Source organism: Humulus lupulus, chromosome 1, assembly GCF_963169125.1.
Source record: "Humulus lupulus chromosome 1, drHumLupu1.1, whole genome shotgun sequence".
Classification (NCBI taxonomy): domain Eukaryota; kingdom Viridiplantae; phylum Streptophyta; class Magnoliopsida; order Rosales; family Cannabaceae; genus Humulus; species Humulus lupulus.
In genome coordinates, this window is record NC_084793.1 from 21,514,399 (window position 1) to 21,534,039 (window position 19,641).

General features: G+C 39.2%; 1 protein-coding gene across 2 annotated transcripts; it reads right to left on the reverse strand.

Annotated features, from left to right (window-relative positions):
• Nucleotides 1-7,349: 7,349 nt before the first annotated feature.
• On the reverse strand, nucleotides 7,350-11,828 carry LOC133788816 (uncharacterized). Of its 2 annotated transcripts, none has more exons than XM_062226423.1 (5): nucleotides 11,364-11,828; nucleotides 9,519-9,824; nucleotides 9,210-9,428; nucleotides 8,977-9,105; nucleotides 7,350-7,650 (listed from the first exon to the last, which is right to left on the reverse strand). In XM_062226423.1, exons 1-5 carry the CDS (start codon nucleotides 11,604-11,606, stop codon nucleotides 7,444-7,446), a joined length of 1,104 nt encoding a protein of 367 aa, XP_062082407.1. In that variant the 5' UTR covers nucleotides 11,607-11,828; the 3' UTR covers nucleotides 7,350-7,443. The 2 variants fall into 2 exon arrangements, with proteins under 2 accessions (XP_062082407.1, XP_062082414.1); XM_062226430.1 differs by lacking the exon at nucleotides 11,364-11,828 and adding an exon at nucleotides 10,408-10,527.
• Nucleotides 11,829-19,641: the final 7,813 nt, after the last annotated feature.

A 19,641-nucleotide genomic window follows, 5' to 3' on the forward strand; every position in this document is an offset into this window, starting at 1 on the left:
CATTTGAGTTTCGTTCTCGGGGAACCTGTTCGATTGCATAAAATTCGAAATACTCCAATGCAGATTTTGCCTTCTCCAGATAAGCTGCCAGTCTTGTGCCACGAGCCTGGTATTCTCCTAAGATTTGATTAACCACGAGCTGTGAGTCACTGTAGCAATGTATGGCTTTAGCCTTGAGCTCTTTTGCTATTCGTAGTCCTGCGAGTAGAGCCTCGTACTCGGTTTCATTATTCGATGCTTTAAAGATGAATCTCAAAGCGGAGTGAAATTTGCTCCCTGCGGGGGTGATCAGAATAACCCCTGCCCCCGCTCCATTTTCATTTGACGAGCCATCGACGTAAAGTTTCCACAGCTCGTGGGCCGTGGTTATTACCTCGTCGTCGGCTATACCAGTACATTCCACTATAAAGTCCGCCAATGCATGTGCCTTAATGGTCGTTCTTGGATGGTAGGTGATCTCGAACTGTCCAGGCTCAAAAGCCCATTTAAGAAGTCGATCTGAAGCCTCTGGTTTAGACAGGACCTGCCTAAGTGGTTGATCTGTCAGTACATGGATGGGATGTGCCTGAAAATAGGGGCGGAGCTTACGAGATGAATGAATTAGACTGAGGGCGAGTTTCTCCATCAATGGATATCTTGACTCTGCCCCCAGTAATCTCTTACTGATGTAGTAGACGGGTCTTTGCACCCTCTCTTCTTCTCGAATGAGCACCGCGCTTATTGCGTGTTCGGTGGTTGACAGGATGGGTGGTTCGGCTAGGTGCTTTTTGAGCTCCTGAAAGGCCAGCTCGCACTCCTCTGTCCATTCAAACTTCTTACTTCCTCTCAATAAGTTGAAGAATGGAAGGCCACGATCCGTTGACTTCGAGATGAATCTGCTTAGGGCTGCCATCCTGCCAGTCAAGCTTTGGACATCTTTATGCTTCCGAGGTGAAGGCATGTCAATCAGGGCCTTGATTTTGTCGGGGTTAGCCTCGATTCCACGAGAGTTTACAATGAAACCCAGAAATTTTCCCGAAGATACCCCAAAAGTGCACTTCTGAGGATTTAGCTTCATGTTGTATTTCCTGAGCACGCCAAAGCACTCTTCGAGGTCATCAACATGGTTCTTGTTAAGTTGAGACTTGACAAGCATGTCATCAACATAAACCTCCATGTTGTTCCCTATCTGCTTTGAAAACATCATGTTTACGAGCCGCTGGTACGTGGCTCCAACATTCTTGAGTTCGAATGGCATGACATTATAGCAATAGATCCCTTTATCTGTGATGAAGCTCGTATGTTCTTGGTCGGGGGCATGCATGGGAATCTGGTTATATCCATAATAGGCATCCATGAATGACATCAGGCCATGCCCCGCCGTGGCGTCCACGAGCTGGTCAATCCTTGGCAGCGGAAAACAATCTTTTGGGCAAGCTTGTTGAGATCTGAGTAGTCAATACAGGTTCTCCACGTCCCATTGGGCTTTGGGACCAACACTGGATTGGCTACCCAGTCAGGGTAAAAGGCATCCCTAATGAAATGGTTTGCTTTTAACCTGTCAACTTCCTCCTTTAATGCTTTCTTTCTGTCTTCGTCCAGCTGTCTTCGCTTTTGTTGCTTCGGGGGAAAGCTTTTGTCTATGTTCAATGTGTGGCTCGCTACATTCGGGCTTATCCCCACCATGTCTGAGTGTGACCATGCGAAGACATCCTGGTTTTTCTTCAGAAAGCAAATTAATTGCTATTTTGCCTCGTCTTGGAGGTGTTTTCCGACCTTCACCTTCTTCGAGGGATCAACTTCCTCGAGCTGAATTTCCTCGAGCTCCTCTAAAGGCTCGAGGTCAACTTTCTCCTCAATCCTCGGATCGATCTCTTCGTCAATTTCTAAGACTATTCCGTCTTTATTTTGTATGATAACGAGTGTTTGAGCGCTCATTTGTTTCTTTCCCCTCAAAGAAATGCTATAGCGCTCCCTTCCTGCCAATTGATCTCCTTTTAATGTCCCGACCCCGCTTGGGGTTGGGAACTTAAGGGCCAGATGCCTCACAGATGAAACTGCCCCCAGCCCGACCAGGGCGGGTCTCCCGAGTAGTACATTGTAGGCAGATGGTAAATCTACTACCACGAACTCCATTATCTTGGTCACCGAGACTAGATAGTCTCCCAAGGTCACAGGGAGTTCAATGGATCCCACACAGGCAGTTCCTTCTCCTGAAAAGCCGTACAAAGTAGTTGCACACGCCTTCAGGTCGCGAAGGGAGAGTCCCATTTTCTCGAGGGTCGCTTTATAAAGAATGTTGACTAAGCTCCCATTATCTATGAGAACTCGGCGCACTCTTTTGTTGGCAAGCTGAAGGGTAATAACCAACGGATCATGATGAGGGAACTGAACATGGGAGGCGTCCTCCTCAGTGAAGGTTATTGGTTGTGTTTCAATCCTCTGGCTTTTCGGTGCCCTAGGTTCGGGTTCATAAGGAGACCCGTCCCCTGTCTTCAGCTCGTTAACATATCTCTTTTGAGCATTTCTACCCCCTCCTGCGAGGTGAGGCCCTCCCGAGATGGTTATCACGTCCTCTCCATCTATCGGCGGGGGCCTGTCTTCTTCCTGAGATCGGGAGTTATTATTTTGTGCCGTCGAAGGCGCGGCTACTCTCTGGCTCGCAGTAGTCTGTCCAGTACTCTGGTTTTTGACATACTGCCGGAAGTAACCTCTCGAGATCAACCCTTCGATCTCGTCCTTCAGCTGTCGACATTCATCAGTTGTGTGTCCGGTGTCTCTGTGGAACCGGCAATACTTACTGGAATCCCTCTTGGATTTTTGATTTCTCATTGGGTCCGGACGCCTGAAGGGGACCTGGTTTTCATTAGCCAGGTATATGTTTTCCCGAGACTCGTTGAGCTCGGTGTGCACTTTATACACGGAGAAATGCCTCTCTCCTTTCTTTTTCTTTCCTCCCTCAGCTTCGGGGTTATTTCCCTCGCTCTTTTTCCTCTTGGAGGGATTCTCCGAGGTAGGCTGTGGAGCTGCTGGGTCAGCCAAGGTTGAGGCGGAGTTGATGTTTATCGTTGTATTTTCGGTCTGTGAGGTCGCCTTGAGCGTTGACCTCGCCTCCTCTACATTGACAAACCTCTGCGCTCGTCTGTTAAACTCGGTTATCGACCTCACCAGTTTCCCTTGCATGTCATCCCACAGGGCACTTCCGGGTAAAACACCAGCTCGGATAGCCATAAGGTGCCCACTATCATCCACATCTCGAGCTCGGGCGACCTCCAGATTAAATCTTGTCAGGTAGCTTTTCAGTGTTTCGCCTGGCTGTTGTCGGACGTTAGTCAAAGTGGATACCTCTGGTCTAACTCCCATCATAGCTCGGAACTGCTTCTTGAAGTCTCTAGACAACTGTTCCCATGAAGTTATTGAGTGTCTCTTGTACTTTTCGAACCAACTTTTGGCAGGTCCTGCCAATGATGTCGGAAACAACATGCACCTGAGCTCGTAACCCACGTTGCTAGCTCTCATAATAGTGTTGAATGTACTCAGGTGACTACATGGGTCAGTTTTTCCTTCAAACGCTGGGACGTGAGGAATTCGGAATCCTTGAGGAAATTGAGTGTTGGAAATATGTGGAGCAAACGGCTCGAGCTCCTCATCAGAGTCCTCATACCGACCATTTCCCCGTTCATTCTTTAAAAGCCTAAAGGCTTTTTCGAGCTGATCGATCCTTTCTTGGACTGGGTCAGTAGGAGGTGTTGTCTGGAATTGACTGTCATTGATCATGATTCCAGGCTCGCGTCTCCGTGAGTGATCTCTACGCCTATTCAAGCGATCCCTCAGGTCCGGATTTGTCTGATCCCCCTTCCCCCTACTCTGATTCAGATGACTTCGCAGGTCAGGACGATTCTTGCGACTTCCAGTATTTTTACAACCTCGGTCGTGTTTACTGACGGACCTGGTCTCTCCGGACTCGTCACTGGTGAAACTCATTGATCGGTCATTTCGTGATGGATTCTTCCCATGTCGCCTCGTCTCCGCAGTGCGAGACTGAGACGTTTGACTTTTCTCAGATGGTGCGCCTCTCCGCTCCTGGAATGTCTCCCTGTTTCCTTGTCTTTCCCCTGTACGCCCTTGATCCTGATCTCGAACAGGTTGAGCGTTTCTGCGGGGAGGTGAAGGATATCTTATGGGCGACGGAGGGAACCGTATAGGCGACGGTGGCTGCCGCCCTTGTTGCGGCCTAGAGGGGCCAGAATTTGCCCGAGATGGGTCAGTTGCATTCGGTGCACTCCCAGGTACCTGAGTCCAAGCCTTTGCAAGGGTTCGGTTATTCTCAGTTCCTGCAGGCACTTCCACAGGTGGGTTAGGCGAGACCCGAGGTCGAGTACTCCTCTGTGGCCTAGGAGGAGCAGATGGCTCTACTGGTGCCGGAGGTTGAGTCGGCCTCCTTGTGGCAGCATTTTTTCGTGGACGTCCACAGGGCCTCCGGGGAGGAACATGCACGTCCCTTGGAGGAGGGACTTGGTTTTCGCGCGGAGGCGGGGGCTGAGCCACCTGCGCCTCTGCGGCCATCCTAGTCAACTCCTTATTCCGTTTGTTGGCCTCTGCCAACAGCTGTTTCAATTGCCGGTTTTCCAGTTCTACAATAGGAACGTAACGCTCAGGATTGTAGTACATATCCTCATCCCTTGGTGGAGGCGGTGGTCCTCGGGAATCAGAGGACCCACTTCTCTCCTCAGCATCCGGGTTCTCCATTGGTTGTTTCCAGGACGCCTTGGGTAGCTTTCCTCAGGGGTGTTCTGATTGTTTGTGGCCATGGCTTTTTCAGGGATGAATGCTTAAGGCTCTCAATGAAAGTACCAAACTGTTGACGCCGTTTTTCGTCAAACAGTGAAAGAAGAACACATAAACAATAATTGATAATGGCCAAATACAATAAAACAAATCAAACACACGATTTTTACGTGGTTCAGCAGTTAAGTCTGCCTAGTCCACGAGTCTTTGTTATTAAACTCAAGATTATCTCTAGGAATCCTTCAAGAATGAATTCTCCAGAGTTTTCTCTCAAGGATCAGAATTTCGGTCCCTTACAATGGTGCATGGCCTCTCTATTTATAGAGAAGGCTGCAGAATACTATCCCACATATTTTGGGTAGTTACTCTTTTTGTGAATAAAATAAATGGCTTTAAATGCCTATAATCAAATATAAAAGGAAACGTCCCCTGAAGACCAGGAGACGTATAACTGACCAAATAATATCCCACGATTCTAGGGGATTTACAATAATAAATGAGGATTACATCTCATATTTATAACACTTGTAGATATTCAAGGTGGTTATCACGTATCTCTAAGGCTTTAGCTTCCCAGGTTTCCCGTCGTCGTCCGAGCTAATGACATCTTCCGAGTTCACGTGGCTTTCGAGATCGTACGTACATCGAGCTCGAGACCCCTGATCCGAAGTCGTCCCTGAAGATGAGTGTGTTCTCGGAGCTACCTTTCGAGATCGCGATCGTTTCGAGGTCACCATATTCAAGGTCATATATCGTACTTTGCAGGCTCGATATACAATCCTGGAGCATACTCTAATCCTTACGAGACCATTTGTTGCGAATCCAACTTTCGAGGTCACATTTACCATGGCTCGAAATCTGGGTATAACAATTATTATTTTTATTTATTATAAACATATTTTTTTCATTTTTTTTAGATTGTACGTTTTTTTTCAAAGTTTGGTTAAGGTAACTAGTTACTTGATTGATTTTTCACAGTTATGTAAAAAAAATCATAAAGCTAGGTTAAATAACATGTATCAAGAGGAGTAACCAGACACTTGTTTGATTTTTCATAATTATGTAAAAAAAAAAGTCCTAGAACTATGTTAAATAACATGTATCAAGAGGGGTAACCAGTTACCCTGAGATGAGTAACATTCTGCCATAAGATGGGTAACCAGTTACAATAAGAGGGGTGACGGGTCACTCATATTAGAAATGAAAATAAACATCAAATTTGTAGGGAAAAGAGGAAGAACACTTCATTAAAAAATGAAGAAGAAGTAAATATGATTTTAGTAACATAGGTAACCAGTTACCATAAAGAACTCATAAATATACATACACATTAGAACGTGAAGGTAACCAGTTACCACAAACCTGAAGATAGAAAAAAAAAAAAAAAAACAGATCCGGTCACGAACCACCCTCCTTCCTTGCCTTCGACCACCACCAAAAACCCCCCATCCCCTGCGCGCGTAGAATCCTGTCGCAACCTCAGCCATCCCCGTCGTTTTGCGCAGCTCCGAGCACCACAGATCGCACTCATCCTAAGCACCACCTTTCTCCCTCGCCTCCAACCACCACCAGCACATCCCTCGCCTCAACCTACCCCCGTCGTTTTGGATTTGGGGCTCATGAATGGAATCGCGCAGATGCACAACTTGGGGCTGGGTTCGTCGATGGTGCGACTGGGTGTTCTGGGCTGGGTTTCGCGGAGGTGCACGCCTAAGGTGAATCGTAGGCGGTGAGGGTGGGTGGTCGGAGATGATGGTGGAGATGGTGAGGCAGACGAGTGAAAGACAAGGGAGGTGGCGGCTATGGCAAAATGAAAGAGAAGAGAGATAGGAGAGAGAGAGAATCGTGCAGGTGGGTTTGGAGAGAGAGAGTTTGTGTGGCTAAGGTTTGAAAGAGAGAAGTGTGAAATGCTAATTTACAATGGTACCCATGTTTAGCTGATGTGTTTTGGTTTTAAATTTAGTTTCCATATTTTAGTTAGCTAGTAATTGTGTTACTCATACTTTTTTTTTTTCTTTAATAAATTTTTCTGTACAAATTAGAAAAAATATAATTATCATATTTTTACACAGTGATGGCATAAAAACCATATTTTTGAAAAATTCCAAAATTTAAAACAATTTTAAATATATTTAAATAAGTCTAAATTTTTAGAAAAATATTTTTCTCTATTTGTTTTCCCTACCCTTTTTTCTCTCAACATCCAAACAAGCCAGATTGTATATTTCCTATTTTATTGATACTTTTTTTCTTTATTACAATTAATAAAAAATAAATAAATATATTAAAAAAATTTATTATTTGAAAAAATCTTTTTATATTATAGTTTCTATCTAAAAAAAAACTCTCGTTTAAAAGTAAAAAAAAAAAAAAAAACTATGCCAAATGATCCCGTATCCTATAAAATCGAGTAGTGAATTGACACAGCCTCATTTCCATTTAGCCGAAAAGGTGGGTATAAAACATAGCATGGCCGCCCATAATTATTGGCTCCATCTCATTTTATATTGGCATATTTTAGAAAACTCATATAACCACAAACAAGAACACATAACACAAAGACACACACAGGCCAGTGATAATTTGCTACTGAAACAAAATTTTATTGTCTTTCTTAATAGTTGTTACGCTTGACAGATTCATGATTAGCTCTATATTATGTACTATGCTGTATTACTAGGATGGTGGCTGCAATAATGTGGAAAAAGAGGCAAGTGGCTCATGCACCACTGAGTTTGTGGAAACTGAGATGGGATTCCCTTCCAATTGCAGCATTACACTCCCCATGATTTCAGTCATTATCTTCTTGAACTCGTCTTCTCTAACCATCTTACCATCATCCGCATTTACCATTTGGAACACATTGGCTATCACCTTGTCCATCTACAGACATTTCAGATTAGATTCATGGAATATTTAGTTACTCAACTTAAGCATATTAGTAAAGAAACAAAGGACAACTATCCCCTAATGAGAGGAGTGTTGGCATAATTATGTCAAATAGTATAATCACAACATAATTACATAATGCCGATATAATACATGACACATGTAATTAACAACCAATTGATTAAAGTGCCTATTGCTTAATTTAGAACTATAAAAGGGGATGGTTACCATTTACTAATAAGCTTGAGGCACATTACGTACAATACAAAATATAATATTTTTATAACTATTATATACAATATGATATCTATTTTTTTAAAACTTTTAGGGCTTTTTTTTATAAAGACTAAGAGCGCTTCCGATGGATGAGCTAAAATGTGTTATTCTTTATAATATAGAGAAAAAATAGTTAAGTAGTCTTTCAATGGATGATGTAACGTTATATTTTTTTACCTGAATAAATAGTATTTCTCTATATGTAGTGAAACACTATTCATCAAGCTATAAATATTTTATTAGATTTTTATAAAATTTTGTATATATATATATATGACTGTGATACTATTATATTTAATTATTTTATTTCTTAAAATGAATAAAATATTTTTAAAAATATAATATATAAATAATGTAGAGAAAAAAAATAGAGAAACAGACATATGGTATAATGTAAAAGTTTTGAAGTAAATTATAAAAATGTATGTTTTGGTAAAATATTTTGTAATACACTTTCTCTATAATATTTAGCTAAAACTCATAAAAACATCTTCCATCAGCTCCTTTATACATATATTTATAATAGTTATGCATAAATTCCAATTAATCCATATCTACATTTACATAACATTTACATATCCTTTATATAATATTTTAATATTTTTTTATAAGTTTTCTCTCTCCATTTAGTATATATTTATTATTTCTTTTTTCTTTTTCAATTATTTTATTTTACTTTAAGTAATAAAATATGTTTAAAGATATAATATTTAAATGATGTAGAAAAATATATAAAGAATTGATATATGGTATAGTATAAAACTTAGAAGTAAAATAGAAAAATGTGTGTTTTGATAAGTTATTTTAAAGGATGGAATAGAGCACCCATTGGGAGTACTCTAAGTAGTATTTTTCTAAGATCGTTTATGGATGGGCCCCCAGGCACAGGACTGGCTAGCCTGTGCGTAGACCAAGCTTATGTGAAGGATAAGATCAAAGATTTTCTGATGTGTTGATAAGATGGCATAAATAAGATGAGCTTTGTCATTGGACATACGATATCTTTGATTAATGTTGTGATGCTCAAATGGAGATTAGAAGTACCTCTTCAACTGCACCAAGTGGCGGTAGACCGGCCACTGGGGCCAGCACATCCAGCGCTACACGCAAATGCTCCTTAGATATTTTCCCATTTCGATCTTTTGGCACATCTTCCATAGCTGAATTTAGTGTCTGCAAGTTAAGCAGTTTAAGCATAACCAATACAAGAGAATAAAGTCAACACAAATTTACATGAAAGCAGAGTAAAGAACGAGTATAAATGTCTCTAAAGAAACCTTATCCAGTTCAAACTTGTTGGACAGTAGCCTCTTGATGACACTTCCATCAAAAGTGTTTTCACTATGAGCAACTATAACAGGCTGATCCTTAAGATGTTGGGCCACACTCTCTGCGGCTTTCTTAAATTCCACCAAGAATGTTTCTTGAGACACCGGTTTCTCGAAATCATGGCCACCACACAATTGAAGAGCAGGCTCAACAATGTTGCTCATAACCTTGTAAAAAAGAAAAAAAAAATCAAAGTTTGTAACAAAGTTTTAAGTTGCATAACATTGTTAGCAAAAGGTTATTAGAAGAGAAATTACCCAAGAATCTGAAGTTGGGGGCATGCCTTGTTCAACAGAGAGTTTTTCCAAAGCCTTAAGTATAAAATCTTTAAGGGGTAAACCTTCTTCATAGGCTGACTCTATCTCTGTCAATATTGATATCATATCTGGCTCAAAACTTGGGCTGTTGACAAATTCTTGAAGGTCTTCTCCATCTATACGGAGGATCACAATAGGGTCTCTCTTTAAACCAGCAGCCATGCCTAGAAGAATGTCTGAAAGGACCTCTTTGAATTCAGTCTTGTTCACTTTTTCTTGTTTACCATGGGTGAACTCACTTAACACCTATAAAAAATCACACCAGAATAAGTAACTTGGAAAGTTGACTCTTTGCTTTGTCTAATTACACACAATAAAGTAATGTAGAAAATGTGCACTCTTTTCTTTATTATTACCCTCACAATCATCATTGATAACATGAAAAACTAGATAAGTACCATTGTTGATGGATCTTAAGTTTAATATGATTCCCTTTTGCCCAACAAATGAGGCTTAATAATACCACTTAATTTCATGTTGGCATGGATCATGAGTAGTAAATTAATGGATAAAAGAATATTAAAATATAATTTTCCTTAATTTTCTGTCCTCTTTCTTTAAAATACAAAACCCAGTAGTATTTCATGTGTAAAAGTAGGTGATTCATAGTGAGAATGATGGTTTGTTTTACTAATCAGCCACTATCTTAGCCAATTAGGCACAATTAAATATATATTATTTTCTTTTAAAGCAGTCCCTACTTTTATTTTTATTTTTGACAAATAAAGCAGTCCCTATTTAAAGACAAAAATTTTATGAATTTTTTGGCATTGGCTTGCAAAAAAAACAGAATGGGGCAACCAAGTCAAATAATAAAATAAAATTGTACCAAATTATGTCTTGAAGACCACTCAATTTTGATCATGTGTTACAATCATGAATCCAAAAAGAATACAAAACTGCTACGCAAGTCGTCACTAGATTCCTCCTTGCAAAAGACGGTGTAAAGAAATAGAAAGATAAAATGAAAAAGGACAAAGGAGATAAATATGTGATAATATGTTTATTTTTTTGATATATAATAAATAATAAATAAAAAAGTCAGCTGATAAAGCAAATGACCCACCACAAGACCGACCAAGTTGAATCATAGGTTGGATATGTTTCTCGAGCTTGCTAGAAAAGGAAATCTTGAATTTTACTACATTTATGACCTAAGAAAAGTAACCACAACCATCTCCATTCTTCGAAGATAAAAAAAATATATATAGAGATATAAGACAAATATAATACACGTTTACCTACTCTAAATCAAATATAAAGAAATCAGAACACAAATATGTAAAGAATTCAACAACAATAGTTGTTTTATATGATGTACTATAAGAAAAATAAAACAGATAATGGACCGACCCAAAAATCACTATTCCAACCAAACGTAATAATATCAGCTACAAATTCCAACTCAGACGTAACATCTTATCTTCTCCCAAAACAAGACAAATTTTCTTAAATCATATAATTTGGGTACAATTGCAAATACAAGAAAAGTAGCACAAAAACGTTTTCGCCTGAATTTAAACCCAGAGCATCATGATGATCAAATGTACCCATTACTTGAGATTGTGTAAGAAAAACAAGCAAACAAACAAGGGTAATTTAAAAAACGACAAGAAAATAGAGGAAACGACATAGCAGCATGATCAAAAGTATTATCAAATAATAATTTTTAAAAAAATTAAGGGAAACCCAAAAATGAAATTGAGAAATCTAATGTACCCATTAATTGAAATTTTGTAAAAAAAGCAAGGCAAATGGTGAAAAGGAGAGAGAAGAGGAAGAAACCTCAGAGTAGATTTGATCAGAATCAGGAGAGGAACCCTGGGCAGGCAAGCCAAGAGCAGCGCCGATATCAGCAACAGCAGGGTGGAGCTCGTTCACAGAGAGCTTACCATCTCTGTCTTTGTCCAACTCACGGAACTTATGGTCCACGAAATGACTGAACACCTCTTCGTTCCCAACCAACTCCATTATATTCGAACCGTCTAGAACCTCTCCTTCGCTTTTCTTCTTCGATGGACTCTCCATGATTGACCTCACCTCTTCCTTTCCTATCCTCTCCTCCTGATTATTCAAGCTCTTTCTCTCTCTCTCTTTGCTTTTGCTTTCTTGTGAGTCTCTGGACGCGAGTCTCGTGACTCACACGAGTTGCGAGTTGAAAAAGGCTTCGTTTAGCTCAACCTTCTTCTTGTTCTGCGATTCTCTCTCTCTGTTTCGAGTTTTTTTAAATACGAGAGAAAAAGTGTTCGTAAGTGGGAAAAGGTGTGCCTTTTTTCTTTTGTTTATTATATTAAAAAAAAATCATATTTAGCCAAATTGCGGAAAGGTATTCTTGCTTTCGTTTTCGCTTTTCATTACTCATTAATTAAATCAGCTTTTCAACAATTAAAACGACGAAAAAAATAATACTATCCATAATATATACACAATTGTTTTTAAGGATGAAGTCTTTTCTTATTGAGGTCGGTTAAAGTTTGCCCCTACATGTTTTTTTTTTTTTTCTCCTTTTACTTTTGAGAATTACTGAGCATACTACATGTATCCAATATCACTAATGATGTATTATTATTAGTGTAAATTAATAATAAATCTCACACATTTGAATTTAATAAATATTATAAAATATGTCTAATTAATTATAAGTGTCAGCTCTTATGATGTTGGATACTTTAAGATGTCAAATAATAACATTATTTACTTTTAGTAACATAGGAAAATAATACGTGAAAAAGAGTTGTTGATTTAAATTTAGGGGATCTTTTTTTTAATAATATAATAAGCCAAAAAAAATATTAAAAATATAAGTTGCACATATGAGAAAAAACACTTTTGGTGGGGTTTAGACAGATCTTTACACACTAGCTTGCTTATTGTTATTATGCCAAAATTTACTTTGTTAAATGTTATCTTCAATTAAAAATATATATATTAATTAATTAATTAAAATACACATGTTGTATGTATTTTCACCTAAGGACACGTGATCACCCAAGTAGGACATGTGCTTCTTTTGATAAGGCCACACCCCGAGAATAAGTCATCGGGAGGTCAGTTCTATAGTCGGAGATCATTCTCCTCAGATAGAGGGAGGACGTCGACATCTCCACAGGCGCATGTCCCGAGAGCTACGGACGTCTTCCCAAGGTTATGTCATGAGGGTGCTTGGCAGTCCACGGGTTTCCTTGCCATTAGTTATATTCCAGGCCGAGGATCTAGTCCTCGGGATCTAAAGGATAAGTCAGGTGTCAGTCAATGTGGGTTAGCAGCCTCAGAGGAAGACTTGACAACCTTTTTGGGCGATTCGCCTACAGTGTTGTCGATAGTACGACTCGACAATTGGCACTCCTACTACGTCGTTTGACACATAAATACACACAGAATGCCCTGACAGCACCAGAGACATGCTCCCCATAAAGTGGGTAACTTTCTGCAGTGGGCCCTGCAGATCTCGCTTGAGTCGTGGTCTCCTGCAGATCTCGCTTGGGTCGTGGTCTCTATTCAATGCATCTCAATGCATTAAATTAGTGTTAATCCCCCAGTAACGAGAAGAATGTATATTAATGACAAATAATTATTATTAATTATCCCAGCCTCTATAAATAGAGTTGGGAGTCTCCTTGTAAAGGGTGGGGTTTTTTAGTGAGAAAAAGATCTTATACTCAGAGCAACCTAAACACTGCCTGAGAATACTCCATTGAAGCTTGCCCTCACAAGCTTCCAAATCTTCTAACATCAGAGACCCGTGGACTAGGGTTCTTTTATAACCTGAACCACGTAAAAATCCTTGTATTCTATTCGCTTATTTCTTCAATCTCTCTTCTTAAGGTTGATTGCGAAAAAGGCAGTTAACAACATATATTTTTTATTATTTTTTTTACTAAGGGTGGCAACTCACACTTGTCTCGATTGAGAGACTAGCTATAGGTGCTACCCAGTGACGAACTCACATAGAGTCCATTGGGGGCTTCAGCCCACACTCAATTTTTTTTAAATAAGTTTTTAGTGAATTCTTTTTAAACAATATACATACAAATTATGTTTTGAGTTTAGTAATTATTCACTAAATTGTAATAAAAGCTCTCACATACTAAAAGTAACATGATAACTTTTATTTTTGTTGATCCCATTAATATATATTTTTTATTCTAAGCCCCCACTAAATAAAAATTATGGGTCCGTCACTGCTGCTACCCCAAATGGAGACCTCCTCATGATTGTGTTTTGAAGCTTAATAATATGCAACTCTTCTCCCTATTGATATAAAAATGGGCACTAGTATGGTTCTTCATAACCACAATAATAAGGTACTACTTTCAGCTACATAGTCGTCCATTTCGACTATCTCTCCTGAGTTGGTGGAAACCAGTGCTATTCTCAATGGGTTGAAACTTTGTCGTAGTTTGGGGGTATAGGAACCTGGTTGTGGAATCTGATTGCCTTAATGTCGTTAGAGCTATTAAGAACAATTGTTGTTATGCTTCTTACTTAAGCTCTATTGTTAGAGATTTCATTGTTATTTTTAATGATTATTTTGATATATTTTTTCGACATTGTCTTAAACTTGCTAATGGTGTTGCATATTCCTTAGCAAAACTAGCATTGTTGAAAGATGATCATCATGTATGGTGGCCTGACTACCTTCCTTGTATTGACTCTGTTATTAGGGCCAATAATTCTCTTCAATGACATCTCTTTGACACTCTATTTTTTCCTTTTGGACTTTTCCCACATAGTTTTGTTCTTGAGGTTTTAATGAGGCCAATTTTTTCAAAAATAAAATAAAACATTGCTCGTTTAAAAATTAAAAGCACCTTTTTATTGTCATATATAGATGTAGAAATTGTTATTTACTTTAACTTGTTATTAAAAATAACACCAAAATGTATTCACAATATGGAGGTGTATTTATATATTCCTAGTTAATTTTTTAAGGATATTTGCGACATAAATACATAAAGTTTTTGTGTTTATACACTTATATATCAAAAAAAAAATTAAGGTAAAACCACCCAACATTACCTTTTACTTGCAGCTATCACCACCAGCTCTGTTAAGTAACATTTCTGCATATTGAGTTGCAAGGTGTCAACTGATTATTCATCCACGTTATATTTATTTTTAAAACTTATTGATTCACTTTAAAATAATAAAAAAAATTAAATATACAAATTAAAAATTTTAAAAATACTGATTATAATTAAATTAAAAATCAAAATATCATCAACCAAAATTTAAAGAAAATAACCCAAAAATTTAACTAAAAACTAAATTAATTTAAATTAAATCGAAAATTGAATTAAAAGTTTCCGGATAACAAGAACACAAATAAAAGTGCAAACACAATAAACTCAGATCTGTCAATAATTATATTTACCATCACCAACAACAATCTATCAACTAAAATCTATGAGCAATCTCAAAAATCAATGAACAAGCAAACAAATCCAAATATGAGTTTGGGAGAAAAAATTCCAAAAAATAAAAACAAAATCAGCAAAGATCTCTAATATTAGTGGAGAAAATAATTATTTCTAATTTCAGTGAACAAAAGAATCATCCCTAACATTAATGAACATTCAAACTCAAATTTGGGTTTTGGGAGAAAAAAATAAAAAATAAAATAAAAAAATCAACCCATATTTGTTCTTGCCATTTGAATCGTGTGCATCTCCACCAAAACTTTTTGTCGTCGTTCTACTCTGTTGATTTTCAGCGACGAAGAAACCACAAATCTCCCATGAGGTCTCTGTGCAACCCAGGCGCTCCTCTTCCTGCTGTCAACCCTTCAAGCCCAACCATCGACGACAACCCTTTGCACAACATACCCTCCAACAGTAGCCGGATACCGTGCAAGAACGCTAGAAGAAGAAGAAGAAAATGAGAAATCTGAAGTCGTGATTTTGATTTGGGAAAAGAAAAGATTTTTGGTTTATTTTATTTTATTTTTGTTTAATTTCTTTTAGTTTAGATTTTATAATTAATTTTTCATATTTAATTCATAATTATAATTTAAAATATTTTTTACTTATTTTTTCTATTTTAAATAATATTTAAATTCTTTTTAAAAATATACATAATGTGGACCAATAATTAGTTGACACCTGACAACTTAATATGCTGAAATGGTACTTAACAATGCTGGTGGTGACGGCTGAAAAAAAAAAATAATATTTGATGGTTTTAACGTAAAAAAAATTAATTATATAAGTTGATAAAAATAAAAACTTTAGTTATTTATAAATATGTTTTTTTTTAATAAAAGAAAAAGTAAAGAAGGATAGCAACTGATGAATGTGTGGACCGGACACGTGGGGCGGTTACATAGGTTTAAAAGCCACCAAAGAAAAAAGTTAGAGATTGAGAGAGAGTAGGTGTAGCTGGAGTCCACTCCACCATAGTATTTTTCTTTTAACGGTGGTCGGTGTTCTATCATTATGACACGTGGAGACTACAGGCTTGGCACTCATTTCATTTTGGTTGCGTATAGCATTGAACGACACCCCGTATTGAACGACACACACTCATTTCAGGCTTTAAAACGCATTGTCGTTTCCTTTTTTTCTTTCACAGTACTCTCTTTGTACGACTAATCATTTGGAGTATCACCAATTAAGAGACAAAATCGTTATATAAATTTAGAAGTAGAGCTTGACTAGTTTAGAATTCGAACAAAATTATATAAATTTAAATTTATTTAATATGTGAGAATTATTAAAATATGTTATTGATTGAAAATTTTTAAAATATGTATGCTCAATTTTTCATAAAAATTGAAAATATATTCAAAGGCTGATTGGTGTTCAACTTGAAAATAATAATTTTGACATATTAATCTAAAAGTTTAAGGTTTTGAAAATAATAATTAAAATTAAAATCATGTACTTTTAAATATTTTCTTAGATGATTTGTCAAAAAATATATATATTCTTAGATGGAATATATATATATCTATATTTTTATAGAAGATTGAATATGTAATTTTCAATTTAAATTTCCATTGGTTTGAAAAAAAACCATTTTAATATTTTAATAAGTCAAATTAATTTACTTTGAATTTATAAATTTATAAAACCATATTCAAAACTTTAACAAATCAATAAAAACGCAAATTTTTTTACATTGTTATAATAATTTAATGCGTGAATGAAAAGAGGGATTATTTCAACCTTCATATGATGGTGAATTTTAAAGAAAATCACATTATAAAATACACTGTTGCGACCAACGGAGTAATTCATAAATAATGCGGGACCGGTTTATAGTTCAAAAGTTTTGTTTTAAATAGAATGCAATCAATCATTTAAAAACTCTAATAAATATTTAAAATAATTTAGAGTTTCAAAATATTAAATTTATACATATATGTATTTGAAATCTAAGTATTTAACTTTATTGTTCATTTATTTGATTTCATCATTTTATTGCCTAATGTTGACGGTAAGAACTCGTCAACGAAGTTAAGTTGGAAAAATTATCGAATCAAGATCGCTAATTGGAAAACTGTAAAAACTTGAACAAAAACTCAAGAACAATGATAAATCAACAATGGGGAATTTAGTCTTTCATTCGCACTTAAGCTTCTGCTACAGTAAAATTCCCAACCCCCTTTCAGGTGGCCTTGGAGTTCCTTTTATAGTAGGCTCTAATGGCCTCAGGTACATAGTGGTCCAGGGGACCAAGTGGTACATACGTACTGTACTAGGGGTGTGGCCTCAGAGGTTGTGGTTGTACATCCTATACAGGAGCAGGTGTCAGGAGGATGTCTCCACTACTCATCTGTACCCGTATCTGATGCATGGTGGCAGGCGTAGTGGCACAGGAGGTAGTGGTGTCGGTTCTGACCTATGGCCGTAGACGTACGGACCATGATCCTTGCTGGCACTGGTATCCGTACCTAGTACTTGGTCGTACAAATATGTCCCATTTGGCTCGTACTGGATCTCCTAAGCATAGGGACTTCGAGGTGTGAAAAAGGGGATCTTTGGCCCATACGCATCAAGTCATGGGGTGTCGACCTCCTGAGAAGATGGTGGGCTGGTGGACCTCCCGGGGCGTGTGCGCGTGGGACCTTGCGCGGCCCCGCGCATGGGGCGCCATTGACGGCCTCGCAGCCTCCCTCGGCCCCGCGCATGGGCATGGTGGGAGTGGCCCAAGGGCCTCGCGGATCGGTGGCCTCGCGGAATGGGACGACCTCGCCATATGATGGCCTCGCCCATGTGATGGCCTCGCGGAATAGGGCGCCTCGCCCATATGGTGGCCTCGCGGAATAGGGCGCCTCGCCCATATGACGGCCTCGCGAAATAGGGCGCCTCGCCCATATGATGGCCTCGCGGAGTAGGGCGCCTCGCCCATATGATGGCCTCGCGGAATAGGGCGCCTCGCCCATATGATGGCCTCGCCATATGATGGCCTCGCGGAATAGGGCGCCTCGCCCATATGATGGCCTCGCGGAATAGGACGCCTCGCCCATATGATGGCCTCGCGGAATAGGACGCCTCGCCCATATGGTGGCCTTACATTTTCTCTTGATGAGATTATGAGCATCAACACTTGCCCCCCTAGTCTAGGAGAGGGCCTTAAGGTGCTCTTGTAGACTATTCATCTTGGTTCCTATAAATAGGTCTTCATGCATGGCTTAATATTTACATCTTACCTCCTTGGCTTAGTGGTAGTTAGACCCTTGCTCCTTTCAAGAGGTAAAGGGTTCAATCCCCCACAACCACACTTTCTCCATAATTTCATCACTTTTCCATTTTTTCATCATCATTTTTTTTTTTATAAGCTAGTTTCTTGATGTGTATACTTTTGGACTAACACACATTTCTGATTAATTCTTGCAGACGCGCATTTTCAACGCTTTGGTGCTTTTTGCCTCCCAACCTTCCTTGGACTCCGACCTCGTTCCTTCAATCGCTTGAGGTATACTTTCTTTTCTTCTCCCGTTTATTTACTTATTTTATCGGATTCAGACCAGCAACACTTGGGATGAGGTACATTAGTCCGAGCTTGTTTTGACCATATGCGCGCCCCTCCTCTTTTTTTTTTTATACATATACCTTGTAGCAGTCCATTTAGGGCGTTTGCACCTAGAGGTATTAAGCCTATTCCTTTGTGTTTTGTAGTCTTCCCCTTGTTTATACGTGAGCCCCTTTTTGCTGTTGGGACGCGGTTTCATGGCCAGTGAGGGCCTGTCCGACATACCCTCAAGGGCTGAGTTTATCGACCTGTCTTCAGACCCCGAGTCCCCTGAGGGCAACCCTTACCATGACTATGATTCTTTGAGGCAGGCCCGCATTCGCCACCTCGAGTGCATGGCTGATCTTAGGCATAAAATTTGGGTGGTAGAGAGCGAAATCGACTCGGTGTCGAGGGGAGACGGAGGACCTCCACCCCCGGGCCTTAGTGACCATATAGCGCGTCTTAGGACGGCTCTTTTTGAATTGCGGTGGGAGTTAGAGTTTATGGAGGGACACATTCCGCCAGAACCTCCCGCTCCCCCTTCGCCTGATGATGGTCACGGGGCTATTAACTCCTCTCCTCATCCCCTAGTCTCCGTTGATCCTGGCTTAGCGCTTCCGCCATCGCTCCCCCGATGGAAAACCCTTGCTAGGAAGAGAAAATGGAGGGTTAAGTGCTCTGCCTCTTCCTCACATGCTTCTTTTGATTTTGCAGATATGTCGAAAGCACGCAGACAGGTGTCCGTCCAGGAAGAAGACGACACCCCCCTATTGGCGTCCAGCCTAGTGTCCCACGTGTCTCCGAATAAATTGAAGGCAATCGTGAAACATTACCGAGCTCCTCCAGAATATGCCCTGCACGCTCCTCAAGAGACTTGTCGGGCTGACCGCCCTAAACGGGGCTTTGTGGCTTTGAGCGAACAAATTCTGAAGGCGGGTGGCACCATTCCTCTGCATCCATTCTTCGTGGCGGTTCTCAACTATTTTGATTTGGCCCCTCTCCAACTGTCTCCCAACAGTTGGCTGACCTTAAGTTGCCTCTTCGTCTGGTTTAAGGACAATGAGAAACGTGCCCCGACAGCGCAGGAGGTGCATACTTTGTATAA